Source organism: Solea senegalensis, linkage group LG6 (assembly GCF_019176455.1).
Source record: "Solea senegalensis isolate Sse05_10M linkage group LG6, IFAPA_SoseM_1, whole genome shotgun sequence".
NCBI lineage: Eukaryota > Metazoa > Chordata > Actinopteri > Pleuronectiformes > Soleidae > Solea > Solea senegalensis.
In genome coordinates this window covers 1,257,744-1,282,158 of record NC_058026.1, presented here as the reverse complement: position 1 = coordinate 1,282,158, position 24,415 = coordinate 1,257,744, and the positions used below count along the sequence as shown (strand labels likewise).

The following is a 24,415-nucleotide window of genomic DNA, read 5'->3' as shown; positions in this document are numbered from 1 at the left end:
TGTCATACTTTAGTATGTTGTCCAAAATGTGACAGAAAAGTCATAGTTTAGTATGTCGTCCAAAATGTGACAGAAAAGTCATAGTATAGTCCAAAATGTTTGGAAGGAATCAATGGCTAAAATTAGAATAAGTGATGACACTAATATTAGCTGACGGGAAAACATGTTGCCATGTGATTACAGACATACGGACTTTGAGCTGTAACTTATTTTTCAGGCACAAAAGGCAGAAACTTGGTGACTCACAGCCGATGCATTATTCTCTAAAAATAAGTCCACTGGGAAGGAGCCGCTGTCACGGATGATTCTAAACACAACCTTTGTTGACAAGGCAATCTCTCAAACTGTAATTAAACTGTAATTATTGAAGTGTGTGCTAAGGACCTCTAGTGGGACAACAAGGTACTGCATGTGAGGCGAACACTAAACATCAAATTAAACTAACTTCTTTGGGTCAACGCATGTTTACAGACATAGAAAAGTTACATGGTTACAAAATGACCCATCACTGCCTAATACAGTTATTGAGTACTACGCACCCTACTGACATGGAGGAGTATTACTCAGTAATAATCAGTGCAGCATGACTGATTAAGAGAGGAGTATTACTCACTTAACCAGTTAAGTTTGGATCTGTTAAGTGAAACTAACTTCCCGGTGGTTGAAAATCACTGATTCAAACAATAGATTGGAAGTCGGAAAAAAAATACAAGTATGAAAACAAAAGTGATCCTGAAACTCTAAATATCACCAAAATACAGTATTTTCAATAAAACGTCATGTATTAAATACGGATTTCTCCCGTTTATAACTCTGTGAACGACAACAAATAACCTCCGAAAGGAAGAAAATAAACAAGACAATGAGTGAAGGAAGAAGCCAAAAGCAAGATAAAACTCCCTTTAATATGCAATGAATCATTTTCAAGTAACCTTTTTTTTTCTAATGTTTGTTGGTAACAAAACAATACTGTATACAAACACAAATTGCTACATTAATGTAAACAAGATATAAAAATGATCCTTATGGTAGTAAAACAAGTATTACGCTGCAGAATTCTCCTTTTCGTGTGATTTTTGTTTTTCTGAGACTGACCTCCACCGAACTCACGTTAAAATAAAAAAAATGATAACTTCAAAAAACAATATGGCAACGTAACATTCAAACACCACATTTTTTTTGAGTTGTTTTTCTTTGTTATTTTATTTATAACACTCAGATGCTAGTTTTCAGTGGTTTGACGTTTCAACTTACAGGTGGGTGGGGTCTCATGTACACGTCAGCCATGCATTTTTGATTTTGCATTCGTTTACTTGACACACCGTTGGATAAGAACGTCCTCCCAGATTCACGGCGGTGATTTTTAATTGTTCTTTTTTGTGACAGAGAAGAAAAAAAGCCTGATGGCGACTGTCCAGGAGTTTGTCATGCACTCTGACCATTTCTGTTTGTGTTTGTGTGTCGTAGAAACAATAAGAACAACAACAACATGAACAGGAACCAAAGAGACTGTACTAACAGACTTAAAAACTGCTGAAGCTGACACACTCAAGGCATTAGTGAGACAGTTTCCGTGCTGGCGTCAGGAGGAGGAGGAGAAGTGGGATTAAAAAAACGAGAGATTATCAGGTCATTCCAAATTTTAGCGGCTAGTTTCATGAGTTTTATTTGCAGTGGATGAAGACGCAGAGAAGGAGGTGGTGGAGTAAAAGGCCTGGTGCTTTGCTCCATGTGTGAGAAGACTGGAAGGTTCTTTCTTTAAAGTGGGAAAAGATCCAGTGGAGACGGATCAACACCGAGGTGACAGACGAGACATAAGTGCATGTTTTTGTTTGTTTTTTGTTTTTTTGACAGATCTATGACAGGAAGTGAGTGTCTGGATGAGGACATGAGTCTATGATAAGATGTTGGACATGAACTCGTAGAATCGTTTGGAGTACTGCTCCGGGTTCACCGTCGAGATCTCGGCCCCCGCCTGCCAAAAGTAAAAAAAAAAACAAGCTAAATATGTAAACTCATGTAAAAACAGACCATAAACAGACATAAAAAAACATTTTCTTCACTGTTCTTTCAACTAAAATGATCTTCCAGGAACACAGAAACCTGACACAAAAGAAACCTGCCATTTTAGAGATGGTTCAATATCACTTTTTTGTGTTTGGTACCAATATCAAAACCTTGAATATGTACAGATACCAATATCACAACCTCCATTATCTACCGATACCAATATCACAACCTCGATTATCTACCGATACCAATATCACAACCTTGAATATGTACCGATACCAATATCACAACCAGATATGTACGATACAATATCACAACCTTGAATATGTACAGATACCAATATCACAACCCTCAATTATCTACTGTACCAATATCACAAACCTCCTACGATACCATATCACAACCTCCATTATCTACGATGCCAATATCACAACCTCGACATCTACCGATGCCAATATCACAACCTCGATTATCTACCGATACCAATATCACAACCTTGAATATACAGATACCAATATCACAACCTCAATTATCTACTGATGCAATATCACAAATTATCTCGATACCAATATCACAACCTCCATTATCTAATACAATCACAACCTCGATTATACCGATACCAATATCACAACCTACCACGATACCAATATCACAACCTTGAAATGTACAGATACCAATATCACAACCTCAATTATCTACTGATACAATATCACAACCTCATTATCTACGATACCAATATCACAACCTATCTACCGATACCAATATCACAACCTCCATTATCTACGTACCAATATCACAACCCTATTATCCCTTAATTGCGATACCAATATCACAACCTCGATTATGTACCGATACCAATATCACAACCTTGAATATGTACAGATACCAATATCACAACCTCAATTATCTACTGATACCAATATCACAACAATTATCTCATCACAACTCCATTATCTACCGATACCAATATCACAACCTCCATTATCTACCGATACCAATATCACAACCTCGATTATCTACTGATACTAATATCACAACCTTGAATATGTACAGATACCAATATCACAACCTCAATTATCTACCGATACCAATATCACAACCTCCATTATCTACCGATACCAATATCACAACTCATTATCTACGATACCAATATCACAACCTCGATTATCTACGATACCAATATCACAACCTTGAATATGTACGATACCCAATTATACAACCTCAATTATCTGATACCAATATCACAACCTCATTATTATTACTATCACAACCTACATTATCTACCGATACCAATATCACAACCTCCATTATCTACCGATACCAATATCACAACCTCCGTATCTGCGATACCAATATCACAACCTCCTCAAATTATCTACTGATACTAATATCACAACCTCCAACTCTAATTATATCGACGATACCAACAATACCAAAACTCCATTATCTACCCGATACCAATATCACAACCTCCATTATCTACCGACACCAATATCAACCTCGACCACCCATACCAATATCACAACCTCAATTATCTACTGATACTAATATCACAACCTTGATTATCTACTGATACCAATATCAAAACCTTGATTATGTACCGATACCAATATTGCAACCTTGATTATCTACTGATACTAATATCACAACCTCGATTATCTACCGATACCAATATTACAACCTCGATTATCTACCGATACAGATATAACAACCTCGACATCTCTACCACATTACCTCTATTCATATATATCACAACCTGATTATCTGCGATACCAATATTACAACCTCGATTATCTACTGATACTAATATCACAACCTTGATTATCTACTGATACTAATATCACAACCTCGATTATGTACCGATACCAATATTACAACCTCGATTATCTACCGATACTAATATCACAACCTCGACTATATACCAACACCAGTACCACAACCTCGAGTATCTACCGATACAGATATCACAACCTTGAGTATCTACTGATACCGGACTGTGAAATGTAAGTGGCGTTGACACTCACCCCGTGTTTCACAGTTTTGGCAGCGTGTGCAGCTTTTTTCTTGGCGTCATAGTGCGTGAGGATGTCGATGATGGCCATGAAGTAAACCTCCTTCTTCACAGCAGCTGGTAGAAGAAAAACAACAGAAACTGTTATTTCTCTGCTGGAGCTTTGGGTGACATTTCCACTTCTATTATTTAGGATATTCAGCCTTTACTATTCCACTCTTAAGGGTTCATGATTCCTAACTTTTTCAATGAGGACAATTACTCAGATTCAAGCTGAGGAAAGACGTAATTGTTGGAATCTAAGAGATTAATGTGTAGATTATTTCATGATGAATCATTTAGTTGTTTGGTCCATAAAATGTCAGAAAATGTTGATCAGTGTTTCCAAAACTTAGAAATAATGATGTTCTCAAATGTCTTGATTTGTCCACAAATGGAAATGATTCAGTTTTAACGATTTCTTATTGTTATTTTGCGCAAATAAACTTTGAGAAGCTGAAAACTCTAAGAACTTGTTTTAATTATTAAAAAAACTCTCAATCCATGAATCGATTATCCAAATAGTTGGTGATTGATTAAGTACCTCAGTATTGATTAAGATTAGGGCGCAGCCCTAATACAGGGTATCTGCAAATTCAACCTTTTTCAAGGCTAATTTGATCAAATGTAAAACCTTCTGCAGATAATGATCAGCGCAGTGGATCCACTTGAGTCTCATATTAATCCACAATAACTTTCTGGTTAAATACAAACATTAAGATTTTTAAATATAATAGCTGGGATCAAATAAATAGAATTTCTGATTCTTATCGACAATTATTTTGAAGATCTGTTATCTAGTCATAAAACCCTTAAAATAATCTTTCACGGAAGATATTGTCTGTATCTCGTGAGGCGCGATTATCTCCGTCAGGTGGACGTCAAAGACGACACTCACTGTCGTGGCTCTTGATTGCGTAAACGTCCACAGAGGGGTCGAACTCCCCGGGGCCAAAGAACCCCCCACAGTTGAGGGGGTTTCCAGGGCTGTCAGGGGGCGTGCCGAAGGAGCCGGTGAGCACGCCTCCACCCATGCCATCGTTCTCATACTCCTCCTCCTCTCCTGCTCCCTCCACGTCCATCTCCTCCTGCTCCGCCCGCTCCACATCATGGATGCCCACCAGCAGACTGTAGTCCATGATCTTCAGAGTGGCCAGGAACTGATCACAAACACATTTATGTTAGGTCTCACAACGTCACTCATGATCCACAGTGTTTCACCGTCAGTCAAGATGTAAAACACACACAACACAACGACTTTTTAAATAGCTTTAAATTGTCATGTGATCTTTGTATAGTTCATATTTTATCTGTTCTACTTTTTCTATTTTACATTTGAATAGCTTTTTGTCAAGAGCCTCACACAGAAATCTTTTTGGATCAATAAAGCACATTGATCGAGGGCTGCAGCTAATCATTATTATCGACTACTTGTTTGGTCGATAAAATGTTGAAAAATGTCCATCAATGTTCTCAAATGTCTTGTTCTGTCAACATAAGGATTTGGTTTTTAATTATTTCTGTTATATGGAGCAAAAAAAAACAAACAACAACTCAGAAAATATTCACAATTAAGCAGCAAATTCATTGATTCATTACTAGATTAATAACATCCACATCCATCAGTTTAAGGAAAATGCTATTTGATTATTCATGAATTCAACTTCTACCACTTTATCCTCCACTCGAGGGGCGCTGGTGCCAATCCCAGCTGACATTTGCTTTGTTTCGTCTCCATTCCTTTGACACTTGGATCATAAACTTGGCCAAATATTCAAATCAATACCATAATAATCAATGGATCATATCCAGACCCATTTACTGTCAGACCTGTTGTGGCAAAGCTCATCTCAAATGCTGTTAATACCACAGCATATAATCCTAATTTATATGTCAGCACAAATATTCAGGAGTGGACTGTTACTCAGAAACCCCTCCAACGTTGTCATTTTATACCATTTATCTGTCAATAAACCAGCAATTTCAATCAATCACTAACTGATGGCGTTGTTTGGTCATTAATGCACAAAGCTGAGACTGTAATCCTCCTGTGACCGTCCCGTCTTCTCATTACCGTCAATCCTGGACCGTTTGTGATATCTAGAAAATCCAGAAACTCTGGAGTGGCGAGCTGTCCAGAGTGTGACCGCATCTTTCACCGGTCAGCGCCGTCGCCCGCAGGACTTCTGCGGAGCGACCGTCCAATCACAGCGCGCCACAAGTTTGTGACGTCAGCTTCTCAGTAGCATCATTTAGCAGAAACTCTTTTTGACAATTCTACAGCCATAAAATCTAAATAAATCCAGACGCCTGAATATCATGATGGTCATAAGAGGGTAACACGACCTACTACTAACTAACCTGGTGAGAGACGGGAGTTACTTTGACAGTATGTTTCTATGAAATCTATCTTTCTATCTTAGTTTATGTCAAAATGTGTGTGTGTGGGGGTTTAAGTTTAACAAAAGAACCGACGTTTGAAATCACACATGTGATCCAGAGTATTTCATTGTAGGCTTTGACATGAAGGGATATTCTCGCTCGCTTCTACATGACAACACTAATGTATTCACTACCTCCACGTCCCGTTTTAGCTTCTCCAGAAAGTACTTCTTGTTGTCATCGCCTATCTGCAGCTTCTGGCCTTCATTCAGGAAGTCGTTGTCTTTAAAAGTGGGGAGTTCTTTAGCCTGAGGACAGAGACCGAGACATGGTTTTAAATAGCAACAGAAGAAAGTCTGCTTTTTCCACTTTTCATATCAAGACGCTCAGACTTATTTAATAAGCAGACACAAACGAGCACTGCAGTTCATACGTGTCAAACTATAAACAAACAGCTTATAAACTAATGATGCCTTCATTTGGTGGTCATTTGACAGGTTTGATTCCATCATGTCAGCATGTTGTTAGAAGACGGAAATAAAACGTACCTTCTCCTTGTCGCTGGCTTCTCTCGAGACTGTAGAACCCTGCAAATGAGGACAAAAATAGACTGAACTGAAGGCAGCTCCAGATACTTCACAGGGATTGTTAGTGTGTCTTTAACTGTCAGTGTTAGAAAGACGAGACGTTTTCTCTGGACAATATTTGGCAGAAAGTCACGCAAACGCTAGAAGGGTCGTTTTCTTTTTAAATATGTATATAAATATATGTAATTATGTATTTCTGTCAGAACAAAAATGTCGACACGACCCACAACGCAACCGGACAGACAGACACAGTCAGACAGACAAGTGTGTGATGCTAGCAGTAAGTAGCATTAAAATGAAAATGACAGTGTTTCACTTTTAATTAAGGAGCAAATAAACCACAAATATTCACATTTAAGAAGCTGTCAAATCGGATCATTCACTCAAACTGATGAATCGCTCGTCAAAATAGTTGCAGATTCATTTAGTAATCGAATAGTTGTTGCAGCCCTAAAAATCATTGCCGCTCACATGTATATACATTATATAACATCTATTTAATTGACTTTATTAATAAAACTTTTATTTGTCAGGAAAGATTCTCATGTGTGATTAGTCAGTGGGAAGTTCAATCACAGTCAACATCAGGAATCTCCATCTCCTACCTTCAGGTCATATTTGCGGTGTACAGTGAGACGATGGCTGAACACATTGCGGGTCACCACCATGTACGTCTCCATCCCGTCCACTGTTAGCCTGTACATGCCCAGGAACTGAGGGAGCAGCGTGTTGCCATGACACTCCACGATAAACTGGAGATAATCAGAGAGGAACAGGAAGTGTGGGAGTGAAAAACTGATTTAGAGTCTCTTCTCCACTCACATCATCATTTACATGCACGTGGGAGTTCAGATTCAAAAGGAAGGAAAACATAACAAAAAAAAAAACAGTGAACACAGGCGTGGATTAAATACTAAACATGACTGCTGAAATATGAATAATCTCAACACAAGGGTTTCCAGGGAGACAGTGCAGATTAGGTTGTTTGGACTTTTTATGATAACGTCGGTCTCACACTGTAATGTATACTTATTCAAATAAAGCTTTATTTAAAAAACAAAGTTTATGATTTATGCGCCTGCTCCACGTCGTCTTCTCTGTTTTGTGTGAGGGTTTGTGAAAGGATGGAGGATTTGAGGATGAAGGACGAAGGACGAAGACATTTCTTCAACCGTTGCCGTGTTTGTGGACTGGAAAGTTGTGTTTCCGTGTGGACCAGGGAAACACAGACAGATGGACCTACAGACTCTACCTGGTGATATTTCTTTAAAATGTTGTGCATCTCAGCGATGTCCTCACTGGACACAGTTTTAATTACGAAGCGATGGTCATAGCTGGACAGGAAGCGGTTGCCAAAGCGACCCTGGGAGTCGCTGTTGAGCGGGGCGCTCCTCGTCAGAGAGTTCTGACAAAGACACAAAGACATCCTGAGACTTTCTTACACCAAAGTCCCCGAGAGCTTGTGTGTTAGTGTGACAGTGTCTCACCTGGTAGTCCTGGTCATCGATGCAGAACCTCTCCCTCAGGTTTCTGAACACCATGGGACAGTACTCTTTGAACTTAAAGCGACTAGGCAGGTTTTCTCTGGGGAGAGAAAAGTAATTGCTGGTTTTATTTCTGCTTTCTTTTATTGTTCACAAAAATACAACAGAGTTTTCAACACTCACAGATTCAGATCAGTCAATTTTCCATGTACTTTTAACCTTATTCAGTCTGTGACTGGGGAAGGATTTTTCATGTCTGATACTTGAGTATCTGCAGATATCAGTCTGATACTTGAGTATCTACTGATATCAGTCTGATACTTGAGTATCTGCAGATATCAGTCTGATACTTGATATCGGTCTGATACTTGAGTATCTGCAGATATCAGTCTGATAATTGAGTATCTGCTGATATCAGTCTGATACTTGAGTATCTGCTGATATCAGTCTGATACTTGAGTATCTACAGATATCAGTCTGATACTTGGGTATCTGCAGATATCAGTCTGATACTTGAGTATCTACAGATATCAGTCTGATACTTGGGTATCTACAGATATCAGTCTGCTGCAGATATCAGTCTGATACTTGAGTGTCTGCAGATATCAGTCTGATACTTGAGTATCTACAGATATCAGTCTGATACTTGGGTATCTACAGATATCAGTCTGATACTTGAGTGTCTGCAGATATCAGTCTGATACTTGAGTGTCTGCAGATATCAGTCTGATACTTGAGTATCTACAGATATCAGTCTGATACTTGAGTATCTGCAGATATCAGTCTGATACTTGATATCGGTCTGATACTTGAGTATCTGCAGATATCAGTCTGATACTTGGGTATCTACAGATATCAGTCTGATACTTGAGTGTCTGCAGATATCAGTCTGATACTTGAGTATCTACAGATATCAGTCTGATACTTGAGTGTCTGCAGATATCAGTCTGATACTTGAGTATCTACAGATATCAGTCTGATACTTGAGCCAGTGCAGGTCAGTGCCACTCTTGGCACTTTTCCATCCGACAGTTATCGCTCTACTCGGTTTGGTATCAGAAACGTTGTTTTCCTTTACTTCATACTATCTCCTCAATGTGTGCGGGGCCATCACAGCACAGATGGGCGGAACTGCCCGTGACTTCTTTTTATATGGGACAAACTAGTGACGGTCAACGCAGTTTTCTTCACTGAATCATTAAAAGATTTGTTCACAGAATGGTTGAGTACGTCCTGCAACGACCCGCAGACTCCGGCTGAACGGGTCGTGAACACGAGCAGGAACTAAAAAAGCAGGTTCTGGTTCCAGGTTCTGTCACTGATAGAAAAGCAAGAAAAAAGGTGTCACTGAAGGCGACGCATTGAAAGATTTGGCTGCACACAATCCAGAAAAACCATAAGTGTGGAGCCCTGAACTACTTCCATTGTTGCATCACAGAGTTTCTGCAGATGGGTCAGCCACACACACACACACACTCATGCTTCAATCTCCTGTTCTACCACATACCAAAGGTGTTCTCTACATCTGGTAACGAGAGAGAGGTCACTCAAGTTCACTGAACTTTAATAACCCTCTAATGAACTCTTTTTTAAAGCCCACACCTACCGTCTTGGGACTGTTTCACATAACACAGTTCAGACTGGTCCAGAGGTTTCCATCCAAGGGTTCAGACACCCCGTAAAGGACCACACACTAAACCCCGAGGGTTGGAAAACACTTAGTTGGACAAGGAATGAGTAAATCAATTTATGTTTCTTTTAATTCCCGCTCAAAGGACTTCGTGTTAAGTTAAAAACACTGAGGTGTCGAGGGCCAAAGACATGGAGATTTACTACCTTCCTGTCATTTTTAAGACAAATATTCTCTTGATTGTTTAAAACAGCCACTAGATGTGTTCTACTCAATCTAAGACTCATTAAAGTGACACTGAAACTAGGAGAGAATAAACCTTTCCCACGGTTATCAGTTCCACATTGAGTTTCATGAGAGTGAGCTGATGAAAGAGAACTACCAAACATGGACTCACTGCAAACTAAATAACCTGTGAAAACATTTCTCTTGGAAAGAAACTTGGGAAGCCCAATGAGAACAATGTTAAATGACACATAGATTATGTAACAGTCTGTGTTATAACAGGCACATAGTGGGATTGACAGGAGCAGTTTGGTGGTGGAGATTACAGATTGAACAGCGTGCACTGACAGTGTGTAAGCTGTGATGTACCTACTTGTTAAATAGGTGGTTGTCCACTTTGATCTTACTGTAGGCTTTAAAGTCATCTGGCATCAGCATTACTGGTACAGGCACATTACTTAACTCGTTAATCTGGAGGAGAGAAGTGAGAGAGAGAGATTAATGAGACAAGAGTCTGAAGGAGAGAGGAAACAACTTCATCAGTGAGGAAAGAGAAGAAATCAAAAACATCCCTTAAACATATGGTTTAAGTCTAATTAAAACATTACGAGCAAGCATTTTTATTTGGCCTAACAACCTGTAACACACACGAGCAGCAATCATGAACTTATCAATCCCTTATTTTCTCGATTCATTTGGTCATCACTGGGGTCTATAAAACGTCGAAATATGTCCATCCATGTCCCCAAACCCCAAAATGATGATGTTCTCCCTTGTCTGGTTTTGTCCAAAAACCCAAATCACTCACTTTTAATGATTTCTTTGCAATATGCAGCAAAGCCAATATTGGCTTTTAAATGCATCATGGGATATCAGTAAACATGCCAAGAGAGTAGGGATGCACCGAAATGAAAAACTGACAACAGGGAACACTGAAAGAAATGATTATGCCAATTTATCTCATTTTGTTCTTATGGCTGGGACTTTTGTGGAGTGTGATATTTAGGAGGATCTCATCAAACATATCATGCTCCTCATCTGCAGACACTGCTCCCACATCCAAGTAATGATCGAGTACAGTCGCGATGAAGTGAAGAGGATCGGAGTAGATCTTAGTAAAGCGTGTGGACAGACTCTTAAGACTCTGTGGTCCGTCTCAACCTCACTTTACAGTAGTGCTGCAATTAAAGGAATAACAGATGCATCAGATGAGCTGATCTCTTTAGTTAGCTGCTCAGAGAGAATGTTCTCTGGTGTGAAGTGAATGTCGCGGCAAGTTCATAAACTTTCCAGCATTTAAATATTCATTTGTGTTGTTCCAGCGTGCACTCGCATCTTTACTGTTTTCTCGACTCTAAACGGGGATAAACAGGCACGTGCTGGCCGCTGTTTTTCATGCGTCATCGCGACGAGCACTCCAGGGAGAAAGTTGATGTAAATAAAGAAATATTCTGTAGTGGCTGCATGTGACATTATTAAATGTCTCATTATCTTCCCATTTGAACAGATTATAAAAACAACAAAGACTGTATTTCTGATGGTCAGTGACAACAACAACAACATCCACACAGTTATACTGAAGTTTGTTGTGTGCGTGTTAATCACATGATGAGTCAGTCAGTGAAAGAGCAGAGGCAGCACAGGAAAAATAAAACATGTGAAGCTCTGAGTGTCCAGAAATCAGACTGGTTTCTGTCAGAACAGCATCAAACAGGAAGTCAGCTGCACATCACCTCGACACCAAGAGACACAGTGAGGGAGTGAAGATCCTCGGCAGCGTCACAGCCCAGAAAATGATTCAAAATGCACACACTTTGTGACGGGAAGAAGAGCTGCTTTGATGAGAAGTCTGAGATCTGAAATCACCAGGCCTGTGTGCTGCTGCTGCACCCACACACACACACACACACTGTCAAAGTTCACCCACTGAATCCTGGAGATGCTGCACTGATGATGTGCATTTTAATGACCACACCTTTTTATGTACTGGCGAGGCCTCGTGGTGGTGGTTTGATACGAACACACGCTTCGACCAGTGAAGTTTCCTGTTTGATTAGTGTTCTGTGTGTTTGTTTACTGGTATAAAGACTGCACTCGTCAGGCCCAGTACTCATTTCTGAGGCTCTGGTTGAGATCAGAGGAAAGATGTGAATCGTGATTCCAGTTCCAGTTGTAATTGGAAGATCAGAATTTCCAAGTTGAGGTTGTTCCTGAGGTTGTTCCTGAGGTTTTCCTTCCTTCGTCAGAAAAGATTTCCCGACATAGAAACAAAAACTAACCCAGAGAAGATGCCGAAAAGTAGAATGTTGTAGTTCTATTTATGGCAAAAGACCAGAAACATGGTGCCAATTCAGGCTTGGACTGAGGTGACAGTCAGCCTGATGTAAGTGGATGTAGCATCAAAATAATCCTGGAGACATGATTTGAAGGTTGAAGGTGAAATCCTACGTTGTGTTGTTACTGTTCTTCTTTGTCTGCCATGTGCATACATGGGTGCAGACAGAGGTGAAAGTAGCTCAGTGTGAGAGCGAGTCGTCTTTCAACTTGAAGGTTGTGGGTACAATTCCAGACTGTTAGTCTAGTCTTCTTGGGCAAGAAACTTAACCCCGTCGAGACTAGGAAAGTGTTATACAAATACAAACTATTTACCATAGTACTATTTAATCTTAAATCCATGGACATGTACTGTAGTCGTTGTTATCGGCTGGTATTGCCAACAATGACTACATGAGGGTGACATCACTCCAAGGTCCAACTTCCAACCTCCGACGTAAATGGAACACACCGTCAGTATCTGAGCACACAGCAAGAAAGCAGGACTTTCAGGACTCGGAACTGCACCAGAGAGCTCAGAGCTGTATTTGAGAACATTGTTTTGTCCTGAAGAAGAATGAGGAGAGGAGAGAACTGTGATGAGAGAACCTGAAGAAGAAGCTTTGAGCTGATCTGTATTTAAGAACTTTGAACTGTGGAGGGCAGCCTTACACCTCTGTGCACAGCCTACCTGCAATTATCATTAGACAAAGAAGAACTACAGTATGTACCTTACGTGACCTGGACAAACCAAGAGGAAGTGACCAGCGAACAAATGACACCATGCTCTATCAAGTGAGCTACGACGCAAACACCAGATGCTCTTCTTCATTTCAGAGTCAACTAAAACATTTTCCAACATACACACAACTCTTTGTCTCACTTGAGAAGCTGTGAAAGACTGAGACAGCACATGGTGGATTGCACATGAGGCATAAACACTTCATCCATCTTTGAGGTGCAGAGTCTGCCCTCCACTGAGCTTTTCATAGCAAAAGTCCGCCGCAGCCAAAAGTGAATGTGATATATTTTCTGTTCTATTTATAAGAGAATGGTGAGATGGAATAAGCCGCAACTACCGAGCATAGGAGCTACAGACAGAAGTTCAGTGTGTGTGTGTGTGTGTGTGTGGGGTTCTCCGGGTTCCTCCCACAGTCTAAAAACATACAAAACACATTATGAGGATGAGATAAATTGGTCACTCTAAATTGACCATAAGTGTGAGAGTGAATGGTTGATTGACTGTCTCTACATGTGCAGGGTGTACCTGCCCATCGCCCCAGCACACCCGCCCCCTTCCAGACAAGGTGATAGAAAATGGATGGATGGATTTTTAGTAGGTTTATCAAATAAATAACCAGACTTCTTACACTGCAGTTGCATCACACTGCGTGGACAATGGCACAGTACCATGTCACATATGAAGTTATAAATGCAGGTTTAATATATTATATATTGTTGACAGTGTATCGAGTGTTGACCTCTCACCAGAGATGCCCAATTGGATCTGACAGTGTATCGAGATACTTATGGAATTGACGTCATACCGAAAGAAAGATGCCCAACCCTCGTGTATTTAAAACAACAGTCAGGCTGCTGCTGCTGCTGCTGCTGAGGAGCTGAAAAATCAGTGTAACCTGCTGCTCCGGCTGCCTGTCTGTCTGTCTGTCTGTCTGTCAGTCACACCCCTCCCACTTCATGCCTGCACACAGTGTTCAACAGCAGCAGAAGCTCAGTGGTCTTCACCATTCATGATTTATGAAAGTAACACACTAGCACGAGAATGCACATTTTACTGACAATGCAATACGAGGTGCAGAGAGTTTTTAAAAGAATCTCTGTCTGTGTGTGCCACCCCGCGCGCGCACACACGCACGCGCACGCACACACACACACAGCAGCAGCAGCAGCAGCAGCAGCAGCAATAGACTGTAACGCAGAGTCAGTCAACACGTTACTGACCAAACACACAAGTAAAGAATGAAGTGGAATGATTACGACGCGACTGTAATAAGCATCGAAGCAAGCGTGATAGCTGGCTAACAAACTAGCGGGCTAGCTAATAAGAATCAAAACAGCGGCATCAACAAAGCGCCCAGACATTTGAGGATGAACTTACCGTGTGGTTGACACCCCACATTAAAACGCTGAGAATGGGCTCGCTGGCGCGAAATAACTTCACTTTCTGTCCTATAAAATGCTTCTTTTTCGTCTTGGTTTTGCTCGCGCTGACAGGCGCCGCTGCGCTGGTGCAGTTGGATGACATGTCTCCGGCTGGGAATTCGGGGTTCCTCGCCTCACTGTCGTTCACAGTCTCTACCACCGCAGCAGCAGCAGCAGCAGCAGCAGCAGCAGCAGCAGCAACAATCGTGCAGTTAAGAAGGGTTTAAAAATCTATAAGTGCATCGTGCTCGTTGTTGGACTCGCCGTGAGTCTCCAGGGGGAAGGATAAGTGTCTTTGCCCGGGGAGTCAGCGGTAGAGCATTTTGCGCCGTCACCACCCTTCCTCCTCCCGAGCAGGCCGCGGTGGAGTCCAGGCAGCAGCTAGCCAGCCATCAGGCTACAGCGCAACCTCTATTTAAAAGCACACATTTCAATTATTATTCAAAAACAACAACAACAACAACACAAACTCCACGGAGCCGTGAACTCTCGCCGTTCCGCGCCCCCACTTTCCCGGACACGTCTGCGACCCCGAGCTGCGGTGAAGCACTTTTACTTGGAGGAGAGTGACCCCGTCATCATGTTGTCAGTCACCACCAACCAGCGTTCAGGGGTCTCCTCAAGATGGCGCCTGAGCTGCTCTCACCAGACAACAGTGACGCCTGCAGGCGACACACAGTACTGCAGGCAGAAGGGGGCGTCAATTTTGTTCAGAAAATAAAATGAACTGAATTAACCACGTAAGAAATGCACAGTAATCATTGTATAGCGTTTCAATGGTAAATGCACATTAACTGCATTGTATGTGGTACATTACACCCTGTCTGACTACTGCAATGCTGTATTGACAATGTCGTTACTTTTGAGTGATGTATTATTGAATGTCTGAATATCAGTATTGTTCCTGTGTTGTTGTTGTTGTTGTTGTTGTTGTTGTTTGATTTTCCGTTCCGCACCAGTGGTTGTTGTTCTTTTTTTATATTATAGTATGCACTTTATGTAGCCCTGTCCCCACTGTACATAAGGTTTATGTCAACCTTGATGAAGTCCTGGTGAAATGCTGTTTTGCTTCACTAAATACTGTATACGTGTGCATGTGGGTTGCGGGGGACGCTGGTGCAAATCCCAGCCGACGTGGGGCAAAAGGCAAGGGACGCCCTGGACAGATCGCCAGTCCATCACAGGGACACAGAGACACAGAGACAAACAGCCACCCACAAGTGTACGGACATGTTTTCTATTTGTTTTGTCTTGTTATCTTTGATATAAATGTCTGTATTTTCCGTCCAAACGAGCATATTTATTTTCAAATGTTTGTACTTGTATTACTGATGTGAAATCTGTCATCTTGAATCACAATCAGTCTTTTGTGTATCTCTCTATCTCTTTCTTTCAATGTCAGTTCACTTCCCTGGTATTAAAGTCACACGTATCTCTTTGTTGTCTTGATATTTTTGTATATGCATAAAGCACTGTCATTACTATTTCGTGTCTTTTACTGTGATCCCATGTTCGAATTCTCAAGTTGTAAAAAGTCAAATTTGATCAAAACAGTCATGGCTAACAGCTATGCTAACGGATGGAAAATTAAAGCGTGTCATATCATGATGGACATAAAGTCAGATTTAGCATCACTGCTAAAAATGAAGGAGATGAACAATGTTCACCTGGTTCTTGTGTTCCCATCAACAAAACTCAGAGCCAAAGCAGATGAAAACCCACATTCAAAGCAGTCTCATTTGACCCAGGAGTGAATGCTGTTTTAATAGTCAAACATCCAAAAAACCCTGATTCTTTTGACCAGTGGAAATTGTGTATCAACAAAAGTCACCAAATGTTACCAAACATCTGATGATATGATATAGGGGTGACATTTCATTATAACCACTTCTACGGGTAAATATTGCAATGTTATCATAAAATAGCCTATGTTAAGGAAATGGTGTACACATAACACATAAACAATATTCAGTCTATTTGGCCGATTAAGTAAAGTGGAAGGAGAAAGAGAGTCAAAGGGTCGAACGCCTGCATGCTGCCCACTAACAGTGGAAGGCTTCAATAGAAAACAAACCACTGTAACCCTCAGACTCCACTTTAATTCACTACCCTCTGAAGTTGGAATGGACAAAAATGTCCATAATGAAGCCAGAGGGTAAAGAATATGTCTGACGTACTGACATGACATGCTTCGAAGAATCAATACACTATCGTGCCATGGAATACTGCAATGTAGTCGATCAGTATTTTCTTATACTCCTAGCCTGCAGCTTTAAAGGTCCAGCGTGTGAGAATTAGTGACACCTACTGGTGAGACTAGATTGTAACAAACACTGTGACTGTGACTAACACATGTCAGGAAGTTATGGTGGCCTTTCCAGAAAAAGATGTCATTCTTTGTTTGCAATGTAAGATTTAATGCTGCAGTTCACTAACATCACAACTGGGAGTGATGTCCCCAAGTTCACCGCGTTCCACTTGAGAAGGCCAACAAGTACATGGACGAAAACATACGTAACTTAGGCTAGCCATTGTTAGCAATACCAGTCAAGAACAACACTCTACTTGGTATTTTACGTACACAAAAGTGTAGCAACATGTCTACAGTTAAAAATGTTAAAACAGTACTATGTGTATGTTTACAAATATGACAGTACTGTGCTTTTAACAGATTATACTATTAAAGATAGCGGTGTTCGTGTGGTGGCATCCATCCTAGAATCTCATTTCCAACTTTAAAATGACTGCTCTGAGTTGGAAAATCTGGGTTTCTACTACGACTGAAATGCACAATTAAACACTCTAAATGCACTCGAGCTTGTTTTGTCCAAGATGACGTCTTCCGTAAAGCAAGGTCCTTGAAGTACATAAAAGTCTGAGGTCCAATTCACACAGAAAACCTAATGAAATGTAAAAATGTCTTCATACGTACAAACCCCCCACAAAACAACTCTAAACACTGCAATACATATGCCAGGCCCGTATGTGGCGCTGTAGCACTGCTACAGAAAAAGTTTTTTCAGTATACATTACAATGTGTACGATCACAAACGGAGACAGAATGAAGACAGTCATCACACAGACAAATCTCTCAATTCCTGCTCCTAAAAGAAAACTAAAAACGACTTAACTGACCAACAACTGACCGTCAGGGCCTGAGGGAAGGAAGCTGGCGGTACATTTCTAACTGACTCTAAGCTCTGGCTTGGTTCACTCTGTTTGTGTAATTGTATACTCACCAAATAAAGCTCTATCTAAAGTGTGGCATATGTACTACAGCATTTACTGACATTTACTGACATTTACTGAAATGTTGCTGTGTTTCAAAACGACAAAGAGAAGAACAGGTGAGGTTATAAGGTTGGTTCTGTTTCCGTGTGCATAGGGGCCTAAAAGTTACGCACTGCAGCTTTAATACCAGGCGTGAATGGGGCCACACACACACACACACACACACACACACGAGGCCTGCAGGGCCTCTTACACACACACACACACACACACACACACACAGGCCTACAAACCAAACTAAAGCACTGGCAGGTTTAAACAGTCAGAGACAAAAACAAAGAAATCAAACTGTGGTGATTAAAATAAATAAAGATGCATTTGTCGCGTTGTTAGTTGTGTGTGTGTGAGTGTGTGAGTGAGTGTGTGAGTGAGTGTGTGAGGCCTTCTGCACGGGCCTTCTCTCTCTCTCTCTCTCGCGCGCGCTCTCTCTCTCTCTGCCCCGTGAACGAGGCGACAAAATAATGTCACGTGACGTAAAAATGGGCAGTCCTCTGACGGTGCTGAAAAAAGCCATTTTCTGGCGCTGCTGCAGATTCTTCCCGAGTGTGGAGCTGCTTTATTTGGTGTGGACCGCGCGCGCGTGTGTGTGTGAGCTGAGGGGAACTTTGATGTCACATCAGGTAAGAACCGTTGACCGTGTGCGGCCTCTGGTCCGCCGCGCGCCGAGTCCACAGCCCCGGGAGCGGTGTCACATTTTCAGCCTCTCTTGTTCCACAGCCCTGTCAGTGAATGTAAGATGGCTGCTTTGTGTACCACTTGTGATTCTTTTTTTTCCCCCCCTCTTTTCGGCTTTGAAACCGTGGCTCTGCGGCTGCTCGGTATCGCTGCCGCCGCGGTGGCTTTGCGGTGCCCGGTGCGGGAGCGCGGGGCTCCGCAGAAAAGGAAACGCTCTTTTGTGTCGCTCCGCTGGTGGAGGAGCAGCAGAGCTGCTGATGCCCGGGATGAGGCCACACACAGGGGCCATTCAGCTCAGCAGCCTGCTGCCGTGAACCAGCAGCTCGTGCCCACTCTGCTGCAAAAACACGTTATTTTGTCGCCGGTGGACTCGTGTTCGTGCATCTGCCTTTGTTGTGGTTTCACGAGCTGCTGTCCCAAGGACGAGCTGCAGACATGGACATTGTCTGAGGCTGAAGGAGCTGGAGCTGAGGAGCAGCCACTCACAACAGTCTCCACGAACATGATGCACATTGTGTGTCTTATTCCACACAATGATAATAATGATGATAATGATAATAATAGTAAAACACAACACGCAATTTGTAATCCGATTTGAGCAGCCACAGACGGATACATCTGCAGAAATCTGATTTGAAACTCATGTGGTTTGAATTAGGTTTGAAAAATACCTGTGTAATCTGTTTATTCTAACATTAATGTAACCACGAAAGCCTCATTACCATTGAAAATCACTTTTACAAGATTGTCCTGACTAAGACAGGCAGCAGCAGCAGCAGCAGCAGCACGTTCAATCACCCAGTTACTAATGGACAAAATAACAGATTATACTAAGATGTAGTGAAATAGAAAATAAAAATATTAATCTAAAAGGAAAACAAAGGACGGAATCAAATGCATGTTGTACATTTGTCAGCATTCATTGGAATCTGTGCAAAAAAATCATGAAAAATCATGTGGGGACTCATGTAAGGACATCATCATGCCATATATAATGTTTTTGAACACTGATATGATGATTGTTTATTATAAGATTTATTTAACCAAGAAATCCTCCTTGACAACAAAAAGATCAGATACTAGAGAGTCCTGACGGGCAGCAGCAGAGGGTAACTGAGGGACCAAATAACAGTATACTAAAATGTACTTAAAAATAGCAACAATTTTTATATATAAGACAAAATAAGTACTTAAAAAAGTCACTATTCAGTGGAACCTGTGCAAAAATCTACATCCGTGTTTCCCAAACGTTCTCATGTGGAGACTAAGGCTCTATATGCAATATTGTTTGTTTATTTAAGTAGGAAAGCTTCACTGAGATCATAATAAATAAAGGATCTTTTAACAGCAGCAGATTGAACAGGTTTACTAACAGAAATATTAGATATAATCACGTGAAGGAATCGAAATGTGTTTTGTAAAATTGTCTGAATGTGACGATCAAACAGGGCCGGTTGAATCCATTCAAACATCGACACCAGTGTCTCCCTGACCTTTTATGCAGGGCAAAAATGTGATGATATGTTAAGTGACATTTATTAACTAACTAAGAACGCCTCAGCTGGACAAGATTTAACTGGTTACTGACAGACAAAATACACTAAATTTACACTAAAAAGAAATATTCATGTAAAAGTAAAATAGTGCAGAATCTATAAATCTCCACTATTCAGTGGAATCTGTGAAAATATCTACATCAGTGTCTCCCGAACATTTTGCGCAGGGACTATGGTTCCACAACGCAAGGAAGATGTTTTTAAAGTAAACAAGTAATACAAATGTTTCTGCTTTGGATTCAGACAGAGAGTAGATACAAATGAGGTATTATTGGATAAAACACAGATGATGCCTCCTGAAAACAAACCGCACAAACATCCCGGAATAAACCGGAAAATGGAGCTGAACGATTTTGTGATTATTGTGACGGCGATATGATTTGTCATTTTTGCATCATTATTCTCATTTTCATTGGAAAAACACATTTAAAAACATTACTGTGTGATATTTGTGCAGATCTGTGAGAAACAAATCTGACAATAATTCATCTAAAATTGTATTTTGGCTTATTGCAGATATTGCGTCTCGTGCGATTTGAACATTTAAATCAATGTAAACACTTATCTCACTGATTGTCTTATTCTCTGCCCACCAGGTAGTTTGGGGGTGAAAGTGTTGCAGTAGGAGTAGATTAAGATTAGGTGACAAAATAAAAAGACATTTTGTCACATAGACTCTTGCTTTCAGTTACTTATCTGCAGGTGTTGCTTTGGTCACACACACACACACACACACACACACACACACACACACACACACACAGACAGACGGTAGAATAGCACAGACGCATCATCTCACTCTGTGATCTCATGTTGTGTGTCATAAAATGTCATTTGGAAATAGGATTAGAGCAGCCGCAGAGCGAGGTGCATGTGTTCAAATGGGAGTTGAATCCCATTTCAATGTGTTTTTTTTCTCCTATGTGTGTTGCTGTTGTTCAGACTTAGAAAAATCAATCCTCTGGAAGTCTGAACAAGCCTAAGATTCAGCGACTCACTGAAGCTCACCCGTCCTCATGTGCTTCCTCTGCAGATCTGTCCACATGGAGAAAATGCAGCCCAACCGGATAAAAGTCACAGATCTGAACCCACACCTCACGTGTCCACTGTGCGCCGGCTACTTAATCGACGCGACAACCATCGTCGAGTGCCTGCACTCCTGTAAGTCCCACGCATTGAAGCACCACGTGACAATATAGTGCACACGTGTTTTTCACCGAGATCTTTCTTTTTCTAAACTGAGAAGAAGGATGTCGTCACACCAACTACAGAAATGCAAAACTCCATCAAGGTTCCTCTCACAGAGTACAGACTTCTATCTCTAAAGATGAATAACACATTCAGAATGATATTTGGAACATATTCATCTGTTCCTCGGGCTATAACCTAGAAAATTAAATTCAGAATCTGTCCTTTACTGTTTGAGTTATGCTGCTTAGTAATTATCTGCCCTTGAAATGTCAAATGTTTTATGGAAAGTTTTAAATCGCAATGATATGAAAAATTAACCCATGTCTTATCAAAAATCTTGAGAACCATAACTTGGTATAAATTGCAGCCTTTACCGATTTGATAATTGTGTTGCTTCAAATTGCAATTTTTGACTTAAACAATGTCAGTTTTAAGTTAATACACATTTATACATCAGGGCGGCTGATGGGAATTGACGTCTATATGTGTGTGTGTGTGTCATTAGGTCATTTTATCTCCTCTGTAGTGAAATGAACACATTTTTGCCTCACAGCCGACGTCGATCTACATTTTCATTCATTGAGCAAAAATAAATCAACATAAACAATGAATAGTTGTAACACAGAAGTCCAGGAGGGTTTGGCCTGTTAAGCCTACTGAACCCGTCAGTGTCACATGGGCAGATCTTGGTGTGTTTGCTGATAAACGAGCTGATGCCGATAATGTCGTGCATCCCTAGATTTCTGTATCTGGAGCTGCCTGCTCTGCTGTCGTGTGCTAACAAAGGTTCTGTTGTCATCCTGTCAGAGTTCAGTGGTTGCCAGATTGGGGAGATTTAGTATGGCAACGTAAACATGGAAAAAAATCTCCATTTATTTCAGCCAAGTATCTTCAGTATAAACTCATCAGAAAAGTGAAGCCTTCATTAAAAATAAAATGAAATAATAGTAATCACCTAAGTATGTTCCCAAGAGTCTCCTCCCACTGATGATGTCACAAAGAAGTATCACATTTTGAATTTTGAATGAAATGTGTTGTTTACGCAGCAGCAGACACTCGTCTTCACAGATCAGGATCAACTTTAGCGGCTAATAGCTAACAGCTGTAAGCTGGTAAAGGTCTATATAAATCCAGTGGATTCAAATACAGCTGCTAACTTGTTTCTGTGTTCTCTGAGAAATAATAACTTCAGTCAGTGAATAAACGAATGGTCCGTGTCGGTTTCACTGCAACTATATCAACGATATACTAATATCTTTTCAATCAAAATAATAAGAAACTCAATATTAATACACACAAGTGACCCAATCCCCATATTTTTGGACTGTGGGAGGAGCCAAAGAACCCGGAGAAACCCCACGCCCACACGGGCAGAACATGTGAACTCTGTGGTAACACTGATCAACAAACAAAATTAATGAACCTTTGGATTTAGAAAAAGTTTTGGTGACCAAGCAACATATAACTCATGTATCTGAGAACAGAAATGTGTAGTAGTAATAATAATAATAAAAATAATAATAATAAAAATAATAATAATTTCTGATTTTGTTAATGACGCATCAATACTGAAAACTACTGTGTCCGTTCTCTCTTCCTGTAGTTTGTAAAACCTGCATCGTTGCCTTCCTGGAGACAAATAAGTTCTGTCCTCGATGTGACGTCCAAGTCCACAAGACGTGTCCACAGCTCAGCATCAAGTAAGACTGGTTTAAAAATAGAGTCTTAACACCTGAATCTCTAATATTGAAATCTTTCTTTGTTTTTCCCTCTAAGAGCGGACAAAACTCTACAAGACATTGTTTATAAGCTTGTTCCAGGTTTATTCAAAGGTAAGACCGGGCGATTTGAGGCTGTAACGTTGCCGCTGTTTGGTCTTTGTTTGAGTTTTTTCCCTCTGAAACCAGATGAGATGAAACGGAGGCGAGACTTTTACGCAGAGAACCGTGAGCTGGAACCAGGAGAAGTCGTGGAGACGTTTAACATCGCAGAAGATGAAATCATCAGTCTGTCCATACAGTTCTACGAGAGGAACAAGTGAGTCGCTCAGCTCCGATGCTCATACTGGGGTGGTTTATGGCCGAACCCTCAAACTCAAAGGACTTCTCGTCTGGTCAGGATGGGGACGCTAACGAGAAATACGGGAAATACTTTCTCTCTCTACACTCCAGCCGATACTAACGTGTGACTGTAGATCAGTTAAAAAGAGTTATTATTGTTATTACTACTACAGTAATAATAATAATAATAACAGTTACATATAATGCCGTGTTTTTGTTGTTCCTGCAGAAACAATGACAAGCAGCGCTCAGAAGTGGAAGGAGACAAGGTAAAAGCAAGCTGTTGACAAACTGTACGTCTCGTGTGCTTTTGCTGCTCTTGAGCGTCTGGATTCATGCGTCGCTCTCTGCTCTTTATTTCTCCTCTTTGTTTTCAGGCCAACGGGAAACGTTTCCTGCAGTGTCCGGCAGCCATGTCTGTCATGCACTTAGCAAAGTTTCTCCGGAGCAAGATGGATATTCCCAACAACTACAGGGTAATTCAACAACAATAAAACACTGTAGAAAATGTCAGAAATATAGAAATACAAATAAACAAGTGGTCTCACGCTGGACAGTGAAGGGGCGTGTCTAACATGCAGAGGAAGCAGCAGAAAAAGCTCCGTCCCCTCTGATCAGCTGACCTCAGAGACCGGGGCAGGAGCAAGAGCGTTTAAGGATTTAAAAGTGAACTCTAAATGCACGGGCAGTGAGTGGAGCGCGGCTACAATGCTCACTCGCTCATTATGTTCAGATTCACTCAAAATCAGCCTGAATTCAACATGTCATCCAACAATATGATAATCAATACGCTGATAT

General features: G+C 40.9%; 2 protein-coding genes across 2 annotated transcripts in view; one reads left to right on the top strand and one right to left on the bottom strand.

The window, feature by feature from the left end:
- Positions 1–886: 886 nt before the first annotated feature.
- LOC122770743 (phosphatidylinositol 5-phosphate 4-kinase type-2 beta) lies at positions 887–15,481 on the bottom strand. Its single transcript, XM_044027824.1, has 10 exons — positions 14,801–15,481; positions 10,742–10,839; positions 8,517–8,613; positions 8,282–8,434; positions 7,635–7,781; positions 6,991–7,029; positions 6,637–6,750; positions 4,959–5,220; positions 4,035–4,138; positions 887–1,975 (listed from the first exon to the last, which is right to left on the bottom strand). The coding sequence occupies exons 1-10, from the start codon at positions 14,945–14,947 to the stop codon at positions 1,895–1,897; spliced, it is 1,242 nt and encodes a 413-aa protein (XP_043883759.1). The 5' UTR covers positions 14,948–15,481; the 3' UTR covers positions 887–1,894.
- Positions 15,482–18,613: 3,132 nt separating this feature from the next.
- The window catches only part of LOC122770749 (polycomb complex protein BMI-1-like), a 7,795-nt gene continuing 1,993 nt past the window's right edge, over positions 18,614–24,415 (top strand). The window contains exons 1-7 of the mRNA XM_044027835.1: positions 18,614–18,755; positions 21,400–21,527; positions 23,161–23,257; positions 23,334–23,389; positions 23,465–23,594; positions 23,847–23,886; positions 23,995–24,093. Coding sequence (XP_043883770.1) covers positions 21,410–21,527; positions 23,161–23,257; positions 23,334–23,389; positions 23,465–23,594; positions 23,847–23,886; positions 23,995–24,093 — 540 coding nt within the window. The 5' untranslated portion in view covers positions 18,614–18,755; positions 21,400–21,409. The remainder of the gene's footprint in view (positions 18,756–21,399; positions 21,528–23,160; positions 23,258–23,333; positions 23,390–23,464; positions 23,595–23,846; positions 23,887–23,994; positions 24,094–24,415) is intronic.